Genomic DNA, 20171 nt, shown 5'->3' on the forward strand with positions numbered 1-20171 from the left:
CTATGTATTATTTCATTTCAGCATCACAAAAAAACCCCACAAACTATGAATTTGGATGACAATCCCCATTTTAAAGACAAGGGAGCTCTAGAGCTCAGATATGCTGAGTAACTTGCACTGCATCACACTGCCATCTTGTGAATGAACTGAGCCAAAAATGGGTATAACTCTAAAACCCATGGCTTTGACTCACCATCAGGTGACCTTCCAGTCAAGTCAGTACTTAAACTTCTGAGACAGCTCACTTTTAGTGAACACCAGTCTCATACTCAAGAGTAATTATTTGATATCCAGGCACTGAATGACTTGGGGATGAATGGAGACAGAGTCAGATCTCCAAAAAAGAACTTACCATCAAGTAACATTTTGGCTGCCATGGCAGTGGGTAACCCCACAGTTTTAGCCATGGCTGAAAAGCCATTGATGTCCCCATAGACCACAAGATTGATAGTTTTATTTTCCAAATGTCCAGAAGGATGTCTGATTCCAAAACTGTCTCTCATCACAATCATATCTTTCTCTCCAGGGCCTTAAAATGAATAAACAGACATTCTTAAATGTCATTATCATTACAACTCCAATACTGAAATTCATCTGCTCCACCCTTCTGCTCTCACAAGTTTCTCCTCCCATCATATGTGTTCCTTAGACAATTATCTATACTGCTCTTTAGCCCAAAGGCCAAGAGAAAAACTCAAGAAATGATAACTCTGGCCACGTTCCCTCGTCCAGGTTGGTATCACTGTTGCCTGGCTATAGACATGAAGGTGCCCACTCTTCCCCCAAAAATGTCCCTTCAGCATTTTCCTAATGCATTAAAAATATTTATTTGTTCCTTTCCTATATCCCCCAAGTTCATTCCTACTCGATAGTTCTCTTATTCTTCCCTCAGGAAAAATAGCCCAAGTGTTCTTTCCCTCCTAGTATACTTCCCCTTCCTTACTGGTTGGCTCCAGCCCTCCCCTCATATTCACTAGTGGCGCTGACTGCTTAGGATGCTGCTTCTGGGATGTGTAGCTAATACCCCACAGCCTACCATAGGAGAGTTTCCTGGCCAAGTGCTTGGAGAGAGCATCCACCACAGACTCTGCTTGAGGGACTTGTTCATCCCCAAGTAAGCCCAACCTGAAAAGCACAAGAGGTGGCTGTGTTAGGTCAAGTCCTACACAAAATCCCACTTGGGAAGAAGAAGGGAGCTCTTTGGATTTTTATCCTGACGGGGAAGAATCACAAGAGGACAGTCCAAGGTATAGGACTCTCCTACACTGTAAATAACAGTACAATAGTAATGTTTTAATCTTTAGAATCATCAGCAGCCCCCCCCCCCAAGACAGTGCTCCCTGGAGCTGAACTGACACACTATAAATCCACACTATTGTAAAACTTCTCGTGAGATTAATTTGCAGGTTAGTTCTCCCACATTAAGGAGACCAGCATAATGTGCCATAGCTGTGTGAACGAATATTTTAAAGTAGTTGCAGAAGACTAGGAGACTCTCCTAAGGGAGAGAAAAAAACATCCCATCTTACTTGGGAACTGAGTAGTAAAGTGCCTCAAAATAAGTATTTCCCAAGTTATAACTGCCCCTGAAGTTCTCTCTTTATCTACTTTTTATCCCCACATGAACACAGTATATGTGGCAATCTCTCTACAACAGGCCAACATTAGAGCAGCAAATTAATCAAAGACATTGTAAAATGTCTGGTTCTATCTTGACCCTTTTTGACTAGAAAGGACTGAGAAATCATTGATCTTTGTACTGATATTGAAGGAATTCAGTATTTTGCTCTCTAAGTCGACTGGTGGGTACCTACCATTCAGCGGCCTCCAGCTGGGTGTTGTCTCTTCCTAGTTTCTCAAAGACAGCTTCCTTGAGCACATCATGTTTGGAGGAGGGGGAAATCCCAACCAGATCACAAAGGAGTTCTTTCTGGTCGTAAAAATAGAGATAAAATTCTCAGTTCCTAATAAATAATCAGTTGAGAAATTATCGTATTAAGACATCTGATCACAAAGGCACCTCAAACTTTAAATTAGAAATGACTAGAAATAGTAAACTGTAATACTTATACATATATATACACACGCCTACACACTCACCCATCAATAAATGATATTCCAAACAGTTTTCAGCAATAAAAATGGTCATAACATGAAACCATTACTGAACAGGTGGCACCATATTTACCATCACATCCTCTCCATTACTTTTTCACCCATTCTCCCTCACCCTCTAGTAGTCCATTTTGGTCAGGATCAAGAGGAAGGGACTCATTGCTACAGTTGCCAGTAGCAACCAGAGTTCTTTTGTAGGTTCAAGAGACGAGAAAGACCTTGCAGATAATAAAACCTCAAAGCAATAACACTTAAGCTATGGTCATAGCTTTTTTTACTTTCTAAATGAGACTTTTTTCCAGGATTTCAAGGGGGAAAGTTATGCTCTTGATTAAAGAAAAACAAACTGGTTCACAGGCCAAATTTGGCTCATCACCTGGTTTTGTAAAGAAAAATTTTATTAGAAGATAGCCATATTCATTTATGTATTTGTCTATGGCAGAATTGAGTACATATGGCTCATGAAACCTAATATATTTACAATCTAGTCCTTTACACACACACACACACACACACACACACACACACACACACAAAATGTTTGCCAGCTCCTATTCTAAACTGTAGCTACCAAAATACTGCAACCACCCCCTAAGAATACCTGTACAAACCCTCCCAATCCAGCTGCCTCGAACTCGGAATTCACTCTATAGATGTTTATTCACTCCTGTCCAACCTGTATATTTATGGAAGGTAAAAAGATTTGGAAGGCTCCAGGATACATGGAAAACTGAATCTAAAGCAATGGCTAGCAAGAATGCCAAAATTAGCAACACTGATCTTTTTCTCCTTATGGTGAACTGCTGGCATTTCCACTGGAATATGGGCACACTGGTTCAAGTTGGATGACCAACTATTAACAGTTAACAGTAGGGGAAGCTCTGCTTTACATTTAATTCCAAGTCTTCAAAGTCCCTTCCGACCTGGAGACTCTAAGATTTTAATGCAACACAAATACGGGCATCCTTTCTGTAACTGAAAACTCAAATTACTCATGGCTAAAAATGACCAACGGAGAGAACTAATGGGATTTCTGGATAGGGAGTCCAGTCTGTGATGCCGCCAATAGCTCTTCTGGGTTATCAGTTGTAGGAGGCCCCAGTGTATCTCCTGTCACTGACTGGGTGACCACTGTGGTCGACAAGTGGCAGAGCCCAGAGCCCAAATCCATCTCTTCTCAAGGCTGAGGGAGGGAGCAATCTAGTAGTACAAGCTGCTACTTGTACTTGTACTTGTACAGGCCCATGATCTCCCCATCCTTCCACAACAAGGAAAGATAAGGGGTTTGGGAGGGTTAGGGTTTATCTAAGCCACAGGATAGGTACCCTTGCTAGTCCAAACCCAAGTGCAAACCTGAGCATTTCTGAAGAACCGCAAACATGTAATTCTGGAGTCACTCACCCAAGTGAGAGGGCTGGCCTCAGGTCGAAGGGCAGGAAATGCATCTCTATTTATAAGACCCAGTTTTACAAATCCATTCAAAGCTTTGGCATACCCCTAAAACAAGAATTATTAAGTAGAATATGAAATACCTTCCCTTCAAAGAAAAAAAATTTAGAAGTTTTATTGAAAAGAGGGACCTGTCCTTGTAATTCATATAAAAAACAGGCTGAAAGTAGTCATCTGACTTGCTTACCGGACGCAAACATCTCAGGTTCAGACCAGAATCAAAAGTGTCACAGCAATTCTGCTGCTTTATGTAACAGCTCTTCAAAGACTCGGATCTTTACTTCTGTTTCTGGGCAACATGGGAGGGGTATTCCTGGCAGCAGAAGTGCAAATGTCCTCCTGTATTATGTACTTCCAGTTCAGCAAAATAGTATTTAATAGAACAGTTCCCTCTCTTATAATGGAAGGAGCTTGTAAGAATATTATACTCCCCCAAACAGATATGCTGTTCTGCTGATTAGGAGCCACTATCCTAATGCATAGACCAGGCAGGGTAAGAGGTAGGAATCAGAGAGCTTCTTCTGAAATCACATGAATGTGAGGGAGGGGAGTCAACTTGTGACCCTGAGAATGGTGACAGAATCAATTTCTGTTGTTGTAAGCTACATGGTTTGCAGTAATTTGTTAAAACAGCCCTAGGAAACTATTACACTGATTGTCTTAAACTGGTCATACTTGTTACTACTCCTTTGTCATTAATCCTTAAATGTGTGGTGGACATTTGTGCTTATGCTCCAAGAAGCTACACCCCATTTTGTGGTAAAAACATTTTAGATTTTCTCTGGGTAAAATGATGCTGACTACATCTTCAGTTTTAGGGACATGAAACAAAACACAAAAGCTAACTGGCATTTTTTATCCCACTGACCTCACAGGCTAATGAGACAAAGATGGTATTTTTAACCATACTTTCTCATTCTCACTGGATTTGAACCAAAGAGACTGGGGATGCTGCCACCACCATGCCACCACGTAGAGCCTGGGACTGTGGTCAGCACTCAAAGGAAGAGATAAGAGGCGAAGAGAAACCAAGTCTCCATGAGGTCACCTGACCCCAGTCTCACTACACCTGAAGGTGACCCTTCACCTCCCCCGCCCCCGCGGCCCAACTCCTCATTAGTCAAAAGCTCTCTTTTGGCCTTCCTGAGTTGTCTCCTAAAACATTCGCTCAGAAGAGTCCTGAGAAAACAGACTCCAAACTGGTTTATTATCTTATTTTTGTTACCAAGATAAATTAAGCATACATATCACTTACATCAAAACAGGAAACATGTTTCATCTCAAATACAGCTGCTTACCTTGTATCTCAGCGTCCCCCGCAGCAAAGTGTGAGCTGATGGAATGCCATATATCGCAGCGTATTTGGTACTGTCTCTGTTAGGATAGCCTTCCAAATTCAACCCGGGGAAATAATCCATGGGAGTAACGGCATCAAGAAAGGAGATGCCCCCTGCAACATTCACAACCTGAAGAACAATGAGAAGGCACAATGGGGTTACAACACTGTGCTCCCCTGGGGACTTAACCTGGATTACTTGGATAAAAAATAAATCAACATTTTAAAAAAGCAACAGAGGATTTGAGAAAAAAAAAAGCTAATGAAACTACCATAATTGACATCCCATACTCAAGCTATTTCACTAACGATTCAGAAGGCCATGAATCTCCCAAGGTCTAAAATCGGACTTATATCTGGTAAGATGGTACTGGATTATGTCCCATTAGGGGTTTGCTTTTTAAATAAACAATAAGCTAAAAGAAACAGACACTCATTTAAAAAGCTGTGCTCGGGTAACAGTGGCATCTTCACTTCATTCTCCACTTACACACCCCTCTGAATGCGGTCTGTCGGGCACCAGTCTTGTACATTTCTGTCACAGCTCACATTAACGGGACACCTACCACCTATGTGCCAGGATCACACTCATTGTGGAGGGAAGGAGAGTGATGAAGTTGCAGTCTCTGTCTTCATCCCTTCCTTCATTCACTGAACACACATTTACTGAATGTCCACCAAGTGCCAGCTGGGCTGGAGCAAGCGCGAGGAGCTCGCGGCCTAGACTAGTCAGCCTACAGGCGTACGCTGGGGATGGCAGTGGGAGAGACGTCCCCTTACAGGAAAGACAGCACAGGAACAGACAGCGAAACTCAAAGTTAAGTGCTACCCATGGTCTTACTGCTGCTGAGAAATCAATTCCCAAGCTCTTCTGATTTCTCAGTAATTCTCTGACCCACTCCCTCCCTAATCTCACACTCAAAAGACACACTCAAAGGGAAAAGCATGTTTTTCCCTTTGAGTCTGATGAAAGGACTAAAGTGTCTTTGGGTGTGTGAGGTTTATGAGATGATGGAAAATATCTTCGTGCGATCAAATCAGGGCTGAGAATCTGGGGGCTGCTGGCAGAACTGGGTTTGTCCCTCCTGCACCACTGGAAACAGCTTCTGACCACGTGTCTGCAGCTGCACAGAACCACCCACGGGAGTCTTCTAGAAGCTCAATCCAATGAGCCCTGGAGCTTATGTATAGATGGGTTCTACGAGTGCCTTGTCCTGAGAAAGGAAAAGGAAAGGGCTGTGGAGGTGCCTGCAGGCCCAGGAGGGGTCAGGCCTTGGTGGCATGTCTGCAGTTAAAGGCTTAGGTTTGCAGAGCATCAAGCCCCACTACAGTTCCAGGAGGGAGACGCCAAAGGACGCCAAGGGCTTCTCATTTAACTTTCTTAGGAAACTCCGCTGGACTGCACAGTGAACATTTCCAGAGGTACATTTCTGCCCTAGTGCTTTCACACTCATCTCTTCTATCAGAATAGTAAAATTAAAAAAAAAAAATCTAGTAAGAAGGCAAAAGAAGGCAAAATAAAAACTTTTAGGGCCTCCACACACATCTTACTTCTAGAACTCATAGCAGTTCTAAAGTTTGCTTATTTGTTTGTTTTTTTACTTATTAGGAAATAGTTTTAAAGAAAAATTCAGTAGAGACTACTATATTCCAGCACCTCACTAATCAGAAATAAATCAGCTGGTTCATAAGTTTATCATGAGATCCTTGGAAGAAAAGAGGGAAATATCAGCTGAACAGTAATGATTCGCTTAGAGACTGACAGCTGCCAAAACAACTTGTCCCCCAAATTACTGGGTAATCACTGTCATCTGGCATCAATACGGAGTTCAGTGGTGTATCATGGGGTTCACGAATAAGCCCTATACTGTTTAATAATTTATTAATGGTTTGGATGAAGAAAGACATATTTATTTATTTGGCAGACAATATGCAGTTTTTTCTGACTCGACAATGGTTCACTCCCAACACCCACTGTCAGCAGAAACAGTGGCCCATTACCCGCCGCAGCCACAGGCTGCCCTAAGTCCAACTCTTCCCACACCCACACGTCTCCCAGCCACTGACCGACAGTAAGCTCGATTGATAAACTGACAAAAATTTAAATAAAGGAAATACAGGACTCATTCTGTGCCTGGTGCCTTATATACATTACCTTTAGTTCACACAAACCCATTTTTCAAAGGCGGAAACTGGGAGTCACCCAGAGGAGGATTTGAACCTGGTCTGACTCCAATGTCCATGTTCTTTCTACCAGACCATACTGTCCCCCTAATTGTGCTTATTTGTGTATCAGTATTTTGAGAAGGCTACTCGTTGACCAGGTGTGGCATTCCAGATCATGACACCAGTGATACACCAGCAAACTGCACTCAAAATGGACTGTAGGCAATGGAGAGCAGCGGCTCTTCCTACAAAGGAGGGCTGGGCACTGCAGTCCGGGTAGGGGCAGGCAATGGGAAGAAAGCTACAACACCTATCTCAGAGTTGTGTTTTCAGAGCAAGCAGGATCCGGAGAGTATTTGTCTTATGAGGAATGGCTTGGGAGAGGAGGCTGAAGGAGATGATGGCAAAGTTCTTGCCACGTCGCTCCTCGGTGCCACCAATGTCCCAGTACCCTCGGAGAGGACAGAACTAAAATACGTGGAAGGGAATCCTAGTTGCTAGAAACACCATCAGAAGTTAGAAGTTAAAAATGGTGCCAGCGGCTGGAACAATGAGCTACATCCCAGATCACAGGCCACAGCCTGAGTTGCTGGAAAAGTTTAAGCCTTCAACTTTAAACAGAAACCAGAGAGGTCACCTGACCCTCCATCATGAGTCCCTGAATCATATGCCTGCTCCGTGGTGGGGGTGACGGCGGCAGGGGGATGGACGGACAAGACTACAAGAGAAGCTTTAAGAAGTTTAACAATCTGGGTTGGGAGACAGACAGATGCACTTGAGTTACTGAGCGAATAATACAGCATCCGGAAGCTTCTTACAGACATACAAAGTGTAGGAGTCTGGACAAAAGAATAGTGAATGGGGGCTGGAGTGGTCAGGAAAAGCTGCATCCACAAGAGGGAACTTGAGTGGGACCTTGAAAAAAGTATCATTTTAGCAAAGAAAAGCAAAGCATCGCATTTTCTCTCAGCCTCCTCCGCAGTGTCAGGGAGATGCAAAAAACATTCCTTTTTTACAAAAGGAGTTTGGGATGAAAGGGAGAAACTTCAAATTCAATACACACAACTTCTGCTGCCTGAAAATAACCTCTTGCTTTTCCTGAGTACTCACCACGATCGATTTCTTTACATAGCTACTTTCTGCTGGAGACTTACGCCCTGCCGGAGAACCCGCTGTTAGGCAGACTGCCATCTCTGGGAGCCCAGTGGCCCCACTGCAAGGACCCCACACAGCCTTATCTTCAGACAAGGAACCCAAAGCTAAGAGAGGTTCACAGATGGTTCTAGTACCACCCAGCTGGTCACGGTAGAGTTAGAGCACAAAGCCAGGCCCACTAACATCAAAGCTCACACTCCTCCTCCCACACAGGCTGCACTCTGCTGACCCTTCCATGCTTATCACCTTCTCATTTATATGGCTTCCTGAAAACAAGCATTTGCCCAATGGAAGCAAGAATTTTCCCTGCATTCACATGTTAGTGTACACCAAACACGGGCTAGTCTCTTTTTCAGGACAGCAGGTGGTGGAAGATGCTACTACCCGTGACAGGAGGCAGGCAGTGGATATAAGGATGTGCTTTGCAGAACATCAAGACTGTTTCAGGCCCAAACCTTCATGATTCTTAGAACTAGAGAACTGGGTGGGATATCGGTAGCCACATTACCATCAGGAGTTAGTGCCCAGTGGACCTTTACCATTGCCTGGACTTTGGTGGTGCCATGAGGGATGTCAGCACTTGGACCAGAACTCAGGGGTCCTGGTTCATATCCTGAAACACATGCATGTCTTTCCAGCATCAGTGTCCTGCCTGTTTGCTAGTGTTTTAAGTGCAGCTGGATACAGTCCTCCGGTCGCTAAATCAGCTCTTCTCAAATTCAGCTGCACATCAGAATCATTTGGGGAGTTTCTGAAGATCCCCAAACCTAGGCAAATCAGCATCTCTGGGGATGGGCCCAGTCCTCATTATTTTCTAAACTGCCTGGTGAGTCCAATTTGCAGTTAAGGCTACAATGTACACTCTATGCGTTGTAAGCACAGAAGACCAGGCCTGATAAGAATGTTCACTTTGGGGCTGCCTGGGTGGCTCAGTGGATTAAGCCTCTGCCTTCAGCTCAGGTCATGATCTCAGGGTCCTGGGATCGAGTCCCACATTGGGCTCTCTGCTGGGCAGGGAGCCTGTTTCCTCCTCTCTCTCTCTCTCTCTCTCTCTCTCTCTCTACTTGTTATCTCTCTTTGTCAAATAAATAAAATCTTTAAAAAAAATGTTCACTTTGTGTCTTGAGAACTTCTTTCGACTTACTCCTTTGAACACAAAATACGTTTAAATTCAGATACACTGGGAATTAATAATACTGCTGCTTGAATAATCTTTGTAAGACACACAGCTGATCCCATCCTGCACCACTCCCTGCAGGGCTAGGGAGAGGTGAGGTGCCCAGAGCACAAAATTTCAAGAGAAGCCGGCAGTCCAGTTACACATGTTCTTCGGGGGAATCCTTCCTTACAGCTACGAGCATGAACTAGGAAGGCAAACCAAGTGTGCTCTGGACCCCACCTGTGCCACCTGTGGTCTCTGGGACTGTGGCTGAGTTAGCCATGCTTCCTTCGCTTCCTACTGAGTTAGCCAGGCCACTCACTGGGCAGTCGCAAGGATCAAATGCAGCTGGCGCTCAGCAGCAGGGAGGCAGCGTCCCTGCCCAGCCAGCACCTGCTTATCCTCCCAGGCTGAGCACATCTCCTGCGGCCAACTTTCTCCCCCATCCCCGCCAAGGTCACATCAACTGCTCTCTCCTCCATATCCCGTGGCACTTTAGCTCCCTCTAGAACTTCTCCCACTGGATAAACTTAGCCGTTTATCCCAGTGCGTTTTACCTCCCATGAGGTAATCTGGTAAAAGAGAAAACACTTTGGGATCAGTCAGACCTGGGTTTGAATCCCAGCTGAATGTCTGAGCATTCTCTTCGAGCCATGGCTTCCTTACCGCAAAATGATGAAATAACACTGAATTCCAAGGGCTCTTGTATTCTGGCACATAGCAGCTGGGAAAGAAAGTTAGTTTCTTTCTCTGATCCACTAAACCCTCCATTCCAAGAGCCTCCCCCATTCCAGCTATGAGTCCTTCAAGGTCAAGGACTTAGTTCAGTGTGATCACCTTCGGCGCCTTGCACTCAGTAGGGACTCAGCACATATTTAGGACCCAGTAAATGTTTGTCCTGCTGAAAGAAATCATAAGACAACCTGTATTTATACATGCAGACAAGCTGAGAAGTAAAATTTTCAAACTGCAGGAACAACCTGGAAGAAGGCGAAGAAGAAAGAATGAGCATAGGCTTTGCTGGGAACAGCCGGCAGACCACACTAACTGGAACAGACAAGACCCACTGGGAAACACTGGTGGAGGAGAGAACGGAGGACACAGCACAGCCAATACCAAAGGCCTTGGTTTCAGGGAGGATGGGTCTGGACTTTCTGAGACAGTTACTGCAGGATTGTATCTCTAAAACTTTGTTGGTAATCCTTTACCTTTCCATTGAGCAGGTAGGTGGCAGGCTGCATTATGTTCATCAGAACTCCCACTGGACTCCAGCTAAATTTGTATCTCAAAGGATTGTCTGAATGTTCAGGGGCTGGAAGCCCACCACAGTAGGAAATGTAAGATTCAATCTGAAAATAAGGGGTGAAAGACAATGACAGAAATGGGATAAATGAAGTGAACTTGCTGCGTTTTTTCCCTGACATTTACAAAGGCTTTCAAAAGCCTTTCTTAAAGCCTTTAACCCTTCCTTAAAGCCAAACTCTATTTATTAAGTCAGTTATATTTATATAAATAAATAAATATACATATCTGGGTATATATGCTATATATGTGTATATATATACATAAAATCTTTAAAAATTTTTTAAATATTTAAAAAATTTTTTTAAATCCACTGGATATTGTGACTAATATTTTGCTAGTTAAAAATCCAACTATTAATTCAATTCTGCTTGGTCAGTTCCTCCTGACTTTTGTGTTCAAATGATACATTTGATTATAATTTGATTATATATTTGTAATATATAGGTCTAAATAGTACTAGTAAAGAATAATACATAATATAATTAATCTTTATATAAAACATAATTCTAATTGACTTGATTCTATATGTGATTGCATACATGTTACATATATATAACCTAAAGTATTTAATCTGACTCACCACATTTTCATATCTAATAGTTCCTTCTCATTTATAAAAGATACTTTATATACCAAAGACTGAAAATATTCCAAAGAATTTTTCCCACTTTTAAAACTTAAGCCTTTATCCATTCATGGATAAAGAAGATATGGTATATATATACAACGGAATACCACTTAGCCATCCAAAAAAAAAAAAAAAAAAGAAAGAAAGAAAGAAATCTTGCCATTTGCAATGATGTGGATGGAGCTAGAGGGTATTATGCTAAGTGAAACAAGTCAATCAGAGAAAGACAATTACCATATGATCTCACTCATATAGGGCATTTAAGAAACAAAACAGATCATAGGGGGAGAGAGGGAAAAATAAAACAAGACAAAATCAGAGAGGGAGACTAACCATAAGAGACGCTTAACTATAGGATTAAGAGTTTGCTGGGGGGAGGAGTGTGGAGGGATGGGGTTGCTAGAAGGGAGAGGGATGGGGGATGGGGGATGGGCATTAAGGAGGGCATGAGATGTAATGAGCACTGGGTATTATATAAAACTAATGAATCACTGAACTCTACCTCTGAAACTAATAATATACTTTATGTTAATTAACTGAATTTAAATTTTAAAATAATTAAAAATAATAAAAAACAAATCAAGTGGGAAAAAAATAAAAATGATTGTTCTTAAGGCTACTTTAAAAAAGAATTAAAAAATAAAAATCAAACCTTACTATCTCCAAAAGCTGTCTAAAATCTTTCATTAAAACAAATGTTATAGTAGCATCTATTTCTCTAAAAATCTATTGTTAAGCCTTGGACACTGTTTTACCATACAGATATTTCTGCAGTTACAGGATTTTACTAGAAACTTCTAGTCAAAGTATGAGTTAGAATATAGCAGCTTCCTTAATTAAAATTATAGAGACTATTCTGTACACAAAAATCTGGACCTTTTAGTATTTTCCTAAATGGAAAGTATTTAGTATTTAGTATTTTAGAAACTATCTAGTATTTAGTATTTTCCTAAGTGGACCTTTGGGTGTAAACTGGGCTCACCGTGGCTCCCACTTCCTTGGCCTTATCTATAGTTTCCATTGCCAGCATATGATCAAGACCAGGGTCCAATCCCAGTTCACCAATGACTGTGATGCCAGCATCTTCCACACTACAACAGGCAAGAAGGGGAGGGAGAAAAAGTTGGATATAAAATAAAAATAATGCCATGGAGCCACTTTGCTGAAAATGACTTGAAACTTACCTCTTTTCTAATTCTTTTAGTGCTGGTGTGATGTAGCTTGCCGTGATCATGTTAACTTGGCCTGTGATGCATGCCTTCGCCACAAGAGGATGCAGTGCGTAAGGCAACAAGCTTAAAAACAGAGAGAAACTAATCAGAAACTTTCCCAACCCTACCTTTCAAAGTACCTTGAATTGAACTAAAGCTGAGACATCACTGATTATTCTGTGACCAATGACTCTTTGAGAACTACAGAATAAATTCATCCTGTTATCACATTTAAAACCCTCCACAATTTGACCTTCACCTAGTTTTTCCATTATTCTCCCTCTATCTTCTTCATAAACCATATACGGGAACCAAAGAAGTTACCATAATTCTCCACTCACAGCCTGTACTTTTCCAGCTCTGGAACTTTACTATTACTGTACCTTCTCCTTGGAATATTATGTCCACCCACTCACCCCTAACCAGGTCATACCCTACTTAAAGAAATGTCTGAAAAGGCATCTCTGCCAAGAAGCTCTCCCAGATTTCCCCAAAGCCAGATATTCTTCTGCATTCATTCAGCTATTTCTTTGCAACATTTAATGGAATTTATTCCATTCATCCTTATATTTCTATGATTTTCTGTCTTGGTTCCCTTACTAAAAGAGAAGGTACTTTTTCTTTTTCTTCCGTATTTCCCAAATGGTTATCAGGTTGATTAAACTAAGTCAAAGTGACCCAGATGTTACACGACAGAGTAGAATCTAAGAAAGTCCAAAGAAGCAAAAAAGCTTTAATGGTACTGACCAGTGTAAAAGCTATCAAAATGGTTAGAAATCTATACGCTAAGCAAAAAATGAAACTGTGTTCAAAATTTAACTTAAATTCGGTTTTCTTAAAGTCTGGCTTTGGTGTTTTAATTTGGCACTAGGACTACACAATCACAAAAAATGAATTTCCATAAATGTTAATATAAATGAATACATTCATGTTCTATCCAAGGAATAAACTGCATAACAATATTCAAGTTCTATGAGCTTCATAGTACAATGAAAATATAAATACAACTATAAACATTATCACTGTATTTGTCAAATTCATTTTTTCGAGGCCATCACTTTGCTAAACTTCAAACTATGCACGTATTAACAGATTATCTTGTCATATTTTGCTTCAGATTTAGTTTCAGATTTAGTTTCAAATGTGCCTTATAATGTTTTCTTTTTTTTATGGAAAAAAAAACAATGTTTTATTTAGGTACCTATATGTGGCGAAACAAACTCCCTTTGTTTTATTCAGGAGGCTAGAACATTCCATTATGAATCATAATCATATCACTGACAGACAAGATCTATGGGTCACCAGTAAATTCTTGCTGAATAAAAATTATTGCACATTAAATTTATATAAATAGAATAACATTTTAAGGGCCTAAAGTGAGCCTATAATTTAAATACATCAAGAAATATTACACAAGTTCCCACACAAGATTACCTTTCCTACTGTATGTTTTCGAAACCTGTATTGTTTTTTGTTTTTTGTTTTTTTAAAGTAGGACATCACAGAACTTCCTCCAAGATATCATTTCAATCTGATCTAACTATGAAAGTCACCTAATTATGGATGAGCAGGTAGTTTTTTTCTTCCATCTTGGAAAAACTGTATTCTAAGAATAAGTGACTATTCTCATCACTTTGGTATTTTAGAACCCAGTTTAATTATAGCGTACCCTCATGTCGCTCTGTACCTAGAAGTTACATCTGCATTTTTATCAGTAGTAAACATTATAGTTCAAGATCTGTTCCTCCGATAAAATTAAAAATAGTCATAAGGCTAGAGAATCTACTCATTTTCACTTAAGCTTTATAAGTCCAAACAACAAAAGAGCCACCAAAATATATGAAACACTAATACTTCTGACACACCAATTCCACCTCTACATAAATATCCAACAGAAATGCATATATATGACAACCAAAAGACAAATACTAAAATGTTCATAGCAACACAATTCATGATAGTCAAATTCCAGAAACAATCTGAACATCCAACAGTCAAAGGGCTAATGAGGGTATATTCACACAATGAAATGATGCATGGCAATGAGAATGAATAAACTATAATTACATGCAAGAACACAAACAACTCTCACAATCACAGTGTTGCAGAAAGAAGGCAGCCACAGATTAGAACATACTGAGTTGTTCCAATTGTACAAAGCTGAAAACTAGCAAGAAGTAATGTACACATGAAAGGCCAAGATAGTGCTTACCTTTGAGGGATGGGGCTAATAGTGGAAACAGACACACGGAGGGCTTCTGGGGTACTGCTATTCTGTTTCTGGATGTGGATGATGGTTATGAAGTGGGTTCACTGTGAAAATTCACTGAACTATATACACTTAGGATCTGGGCATATTTCTGGGTACATACTTTAATTGAAAATTTACTTAGAGAAAATAAGGAGAGACATAACAATAACAACAGTACATGGCGATCATCTCCTAGATACTAACCTGATGACAAGATCCTGTTTTGCCACCAAGGAGCTCAACTTCTCTTCTTGTTTACTAATGTCCACGCTAATAGGATTAATATTATATTTCTTGCCTAACTGTTCGATTTGGTTCTTCATGTCAGAGCCTATTTCGAGGATACGAAAGTCCAGTTTTTAGATTACCCTTCACTAGTCAGAGAGTAAAACACAGTTTGACATCTCCAAAAATAATTTCTCAAAGTTTAGAAACAAGATAGTCATCTAAAATTCACGGAGTAAGCATGCACTGAAATCAGTTTCCCTTCTTCTTCTTTAAAAATCAGGGCTTATTTACCTACTGTGATTTCGATCTTGTTATCTCTTGACAGATATTCCAACACAGGTTCAGATACATAACCAGATCCAAGAACCAAGACCTTCTTCTTGGTGCCCATTGAAAGTGACTGAGCAAGTTCCCTATAAATAAAAGAGGGGAAGGGGAGAAAAACTGAACAACAAAAACATATTTAAATAACAAAATCTTGCTGTCCCATAAACAAATCAAACCTTAGACTATGAAGCAATATTTCTTACAGTAAGAACCTCAACAGGAGTTCCCCAAACCAACACTTTTCATTAATTATTTTAGATTTTGTACAATGAGTAACAGACCTGACTTCTCTGAGGTATACAGCCATAGATTTCCATGAATTCCCAACCACTGGTGAGATGCAGATGAAGGACCACTACCTGGCTTACCCACAATTGAGTAACTTGGTTTCACACTTTATCCTTCCACGGGACGTGATTCAAAATCATGCCAGGGGCTATGCATCAGAAACCTTACTCCTCACAACAATTTAAGGGGACAACAATCTGAGAAGGAGATTATTATTTGCCATATCAGGCATCATTTTGTCATTTGTCATTAGGGTCACTTGAAAACAATTAAAACCAGACTTTTGAAATCACAAATGCCATGGGTTAAATATAAAAATTTAAGATGAATTACTAGGCAGGATTTTAATGCTTGAACAATTTATTCTGTTGGAATCTGTCCCTTCCTGACAGATTAACTCTCTGCCTTTCCTACAAGATATAACCTCCAAGACCATGACTGTCTTATTAATGTTCAAAAAACTTTGTCTTAAATATGGAAGATATTCATTAAAACTCTGTTCAATCAAATTCACAGATATCGATGCAAGATCATGGGAATGGCTTGGTGCCAGGGACATAAACAGAAGGCTCTGTTGTTGCAATCTTTTTGGGCAAGATGTCCTCAAACTTTAATCTTTCCATTAATTCTAAGTGAATAAAAATAAATTTAACATTTTCTATAGTTTATGTAATTAAATTATATTCTTTTGATGTCCAAAAACACAATGTTCAAAATACATTTTTAAAAACCCACTCTTAGATTTTAATTCCATCCACCCCATCAGCTATCTCAAACACTCGAAGTTAATAATCACTATGCTAAGTGATAAAGAGAATATTCAAATAAGGCAGATCTTTAAGATAACTTAAATTTCCTTTCAAAATACAACCTTCCTTATCGGTCTCTTGACAGAGATTCCACCAGGAAGGAGGGTAGCAAGTCCTAGTAGACTTGCTGCTACAAGAAATACGGAGTGTAAGAGTGAAAACATCATCGTGACCAGTCATGTTAGACATGTTATTAGGATTAGTAATATAAGAGATCATCAGATAGTAAGAATCAAAAGACACAGAGAGTTATGAAAAATGAATATATGTGAAGTTTCCCCTATAAGAAACACTCCTACAGGACTATAGTGCTAGCCAGTTTAAAAAACTAAAACAAAAACAAATCTCTCTTGGTATCTTATGCCAGAATATTTTACCGACACATCAAAAGTAACCGTAAGAAAACGAACACAGATGGACCAGCATAGCAGTAGTATACTTGATCCAAGCAGATCTCTTTATTTACTTCTTACAGATAGAAGAGCTGAGAAAGAAGATAAGGCAGTTTGTTCGCTTCTTTTTAATTGTCCCACTCTGGTCTCTCCTGAGAATTCAGTGCATGGGTTATTTTGTTAAATGCGAATAGACCAATGGAGCAGACATAAACATAAATCAAGTACAATCAGCTGAAGAGGACCAGACCATTCCAAAGAAATGTCAATGTTTTCGGGCGCCTGGGTGGCTCAGTGGGTTAAGCCGCTGCCTTCGGCTCAGGTCATGATCTCAGGGTCCTGGGATCGAGTCCCACATCGGGCTCTCTGCTCAGCAAGAAGCCTGCTTCCCTCTCTCTCTCTCTCTGCCTGCCTCTCCGTCTACTTGTGATCTCTCTCTGTCAAATAAATAAATAAATAATCTTAAATAAAAAAAAATAATAAAAAAAAATGTCAATGTTTTCAAACTCTGAGTAGTAAAATCAATTAAGGAAACAAGGGCCTTAGCTAAGTACCTTTCTGAGAGAATTATTCTCTTGGGTACATTTACCACATTACTGTTTGGCACCTTCCTCCTAAGAAGAATTCCCAGGGAAAACTGACTTCTCACCATTTTCTTTCTTCACTACTTCTCTTCATTTCTAAATAAGAGACCATTTGCCTAAACGTTATACTAAACAAAATAGAGTCCAAACCCTCAACTAAAAATCAGACTGAAAGCACCACAGGATGGGTTAGTGTGCTTATTTTCTTTGAGAAAATAGCTGAGGCATATCAATATGCAAAATGCTAGCGAAAGAACAAGGGGTTACCCAAAAGACAACTTTTTAGACTCCTTCTTGCTTACACCCGAGTCTACACAGGAATTTAGCAAGCCAAAATGATGTTCAGAGAAAAATAATTCCCACTGGTTTCAGCTAGTCACATAGTTTGGATTTCCTGTATCTAAAGACATTTTCAAAATTGTGTAAACCTAGTGTCATGAACTCACAAAGAAACATTTAAAAATACTCAAAAAAAAAAAACAAGATAGGAATAGTGCTTACCTGCTCTCTCGGAGTTTCTGGATATATTTATACTTATCAGTCAATACACCATTGGATGTAATCACTGCCTAAATGTGTATGACACAAGATATTTTAGTGTCCATATATTACACCCACAACAGGGGCTCATGTAACAAAGATGGAGAGAGGAAGGGAATGGAAGAGAGTGAGAGAGGATGGTAGTGGAAAAAATACAACCATGGAAAAAAACTATTTTCATAACTTACGTCTCGCACCACAGGAGAAAAATTCTGACTTTCAAGAGGCTGTGTTGCATCTGATAATATCTGAAAGGAAAATGAGACTGGTAAGAGATAAATGACATTGCAGAGAAGATCTTGGTGTTTATTTCCATATTAAAATATTAGTCAAAGGAAAAAAAGAATTTACAGGAGTTTTCTGAAGATCACGGAATACAAATAATTGGTAGTAGAAGTCTACAAGCAACGAATTGTCCCTCAAGAACCTACAATTTCAGCACAAGTCCCAATTTTAAAACTAAAACTTGATTACAATCATCTTTACTTGCTAAAAACACTAAATGGTTTATCTTTCCCCAACAGTTTGATGTGTCATATTGAACATGCTGGCAAACATTACCACAAGTTTTACCCACTCCAAGGGCCTGAATCCCACCCCAAAGGTTCACACTGTTCTATCAGAAGAGAGAATGGGCCTTTCAGACAAAAAGCCATCAACCCTGCAATAAGGAGTCTCCCTCAGGTCCATACGGTTCTATGTATAGGCACATCAGCATTTCAGAAGCATCAAGAAAAAAGTAGACCTCAAAGAGTCATGCAGTCTTCCCATTATCTCACAAGAATGAGTCCCATGGAAAACAACAAAAGCCACATCTCTCAGATTAACACCCACCATCCTTCTAATCCTCCTCTTTTCTTCCAAGGTATCCAACTCCTGAATAGAATGCCTACAGTAAAGTTCATGTCAGTTAGTAGTATTGCTTCTGATGGTCAGGACCTTCGGGTCAATGGGACAACCATTCCCTCCTTACCCCTGTAGATTAAAGTCTAGAGCGGTCACCCAGTTGAGAAAGAGCAAAATGTACATACCAGATACTGGCAGAGAAATATTTATTTACTGTATTAAAATAAGCATCAGGGGCACCTGAGGGGCATAGTCAGTTAAGTATCCAACTCTTGGTTTCAGCTCAGGTTGTGATCTCAGGATTGTGGGATAGAGACTCCTGTCAGGCTCTGTGCTCAGCATGTAGTCTGCTTGAGATTCTCTCCCTCTCCCTCTGCCCCTCCCACTCATGTTCTCTCTCTCTGTAAAATGAATAAATAAATATTTAAAAAAAATAAAACAAATATCAAAACTACTTTCATGTGTCTAAAGCATACAACACTTATGCTACCTATTCCGGGCATATGGGCATTTTAAAAAAGATATCTATCTATACGACTGGTAGGGCATCTTTGGGGAAGCTCGTGGAATTGGCACAACTGGTATCCTCCACTGCTTCTTTCACCCGACCACCTATGACTATTCCCTCATCAAGATGCATCCCCCACCTACCAACCCCGCCTCCTACCAGGAGCCATCAGCAAATAACAACACGTGATTCGAATTTCACTTGGCATATGGCTAAACTACCGAACTCTTGTATATCCTTCCATTGTCTCTACTGTTTATACATAATTCTGTGGCCTTACTCAGGTCTTTCTGAGTCCAGGGGAACTACCTCCCACCTCTCTCCTTCCATTTATCTTCAATCTAAAACACAAACCTGATTGTTTCTTTTGTATCTATTTAAAATAGTCCAGTAGCTTTCTAATACCCTCAAGATCCAGTCCCTAGTTCCCTATGTGGCCCCCCAGACTTTCCTACAGTCTGTCTCTGCTTCTCCAATCTTAATTCTCCCTTCTGTCTCATACCCAAAACTCTAGTCCTATCAATTAGACTAACGCTCATCTGCATTAGCATTCCCATGCCTCTGTACTACAGCATGTGGATGCTTCTCATGCGATGCCTCTACATGGAATTCCCACTCTTCATCCTCCAAGATACAGCTGAAGAACTGCCTCCCCTGTGAAGCCTTTATTAAAATCCGCCCCTAAGCAGACTGAAGCTAAGAACTGCACTTGGTGTCTTACCTGTGCAATAAAATGGTAAATATTCAATAAATATATAAAAGGATATATGCAATAATTGCATGGATTTTTTTCCCCAAGAAAATGAAATAACTATCTTGAGTCCACCCAAAGAAAGGCAAACAGGAAAGACAACAAAAGGCTGCTGAATGACTG

At 40.3% G+C, this 20171-nt stretch overlaps 1 protein-coding gene across 2 annotated transcripts in view; it reads right to left on the minus strand.

Annotated features, from left to right (window-relative positions):
* Nucleotides 1–20171, minus strand: part of AASS (aminoadipate-semialdehyde synthase) — a 52241-nt gene that overhangs the window by 1995 nt on the left and 30075 nt on the right. For both annotated transcript variants that reach the window (XM_047694992.1, XM_047694994.1), the window contains exons 12-23: nt 18132–18191; nt 17905–17972; nt 15295–15416; nt 14980–15106; nt 12498–12608; nt 12296–12404; nt 10589–10729; nt 4863–5030; nt 3517–3612; nt 1815–1930; nt 1037–1125; nt 353–529 (exon numbers count right to left, since the gene is read on the minus strand). In XM_047694992.1, coding sequence (XP_047550948.1) covers nt 353–529; nt 1037–1125; nt 1815–1930; nt 3517–3612; nt 4863–5030; nt 10589–10729; nt 12296–12404; nt 12498–12608; nt 14980–15106; nt 15295–15416; nt 17905–17972; nt 18132–18191 — 1384 coding nt within the window. The remainder of the gene's footprint in view (nt 1–352; nt 530–1036; nt 1126–1814; nt 1931–3516; nt 3613–4862; nt 5031–10588; nt 10730–12295; nt 12405–12497; nt 12609–14979; nt 15107–15294; nt 15417–17904; nt 17973–18131; nt 18192–20171) is intronic.

Source organism: Lutra lutra, chromosome 11 (genome assembly GCF_902655055.1).
Source record: "Lutra lutra chromosome 11, mLutLut1.2, whole genome shotgun sequence".
Classification (NCBI taxonomy): Eukaryota; Metazoa; Chordata; class Mammalia; order Carnivora; family Mustelidae; genus Lutra; species Lutra lutra.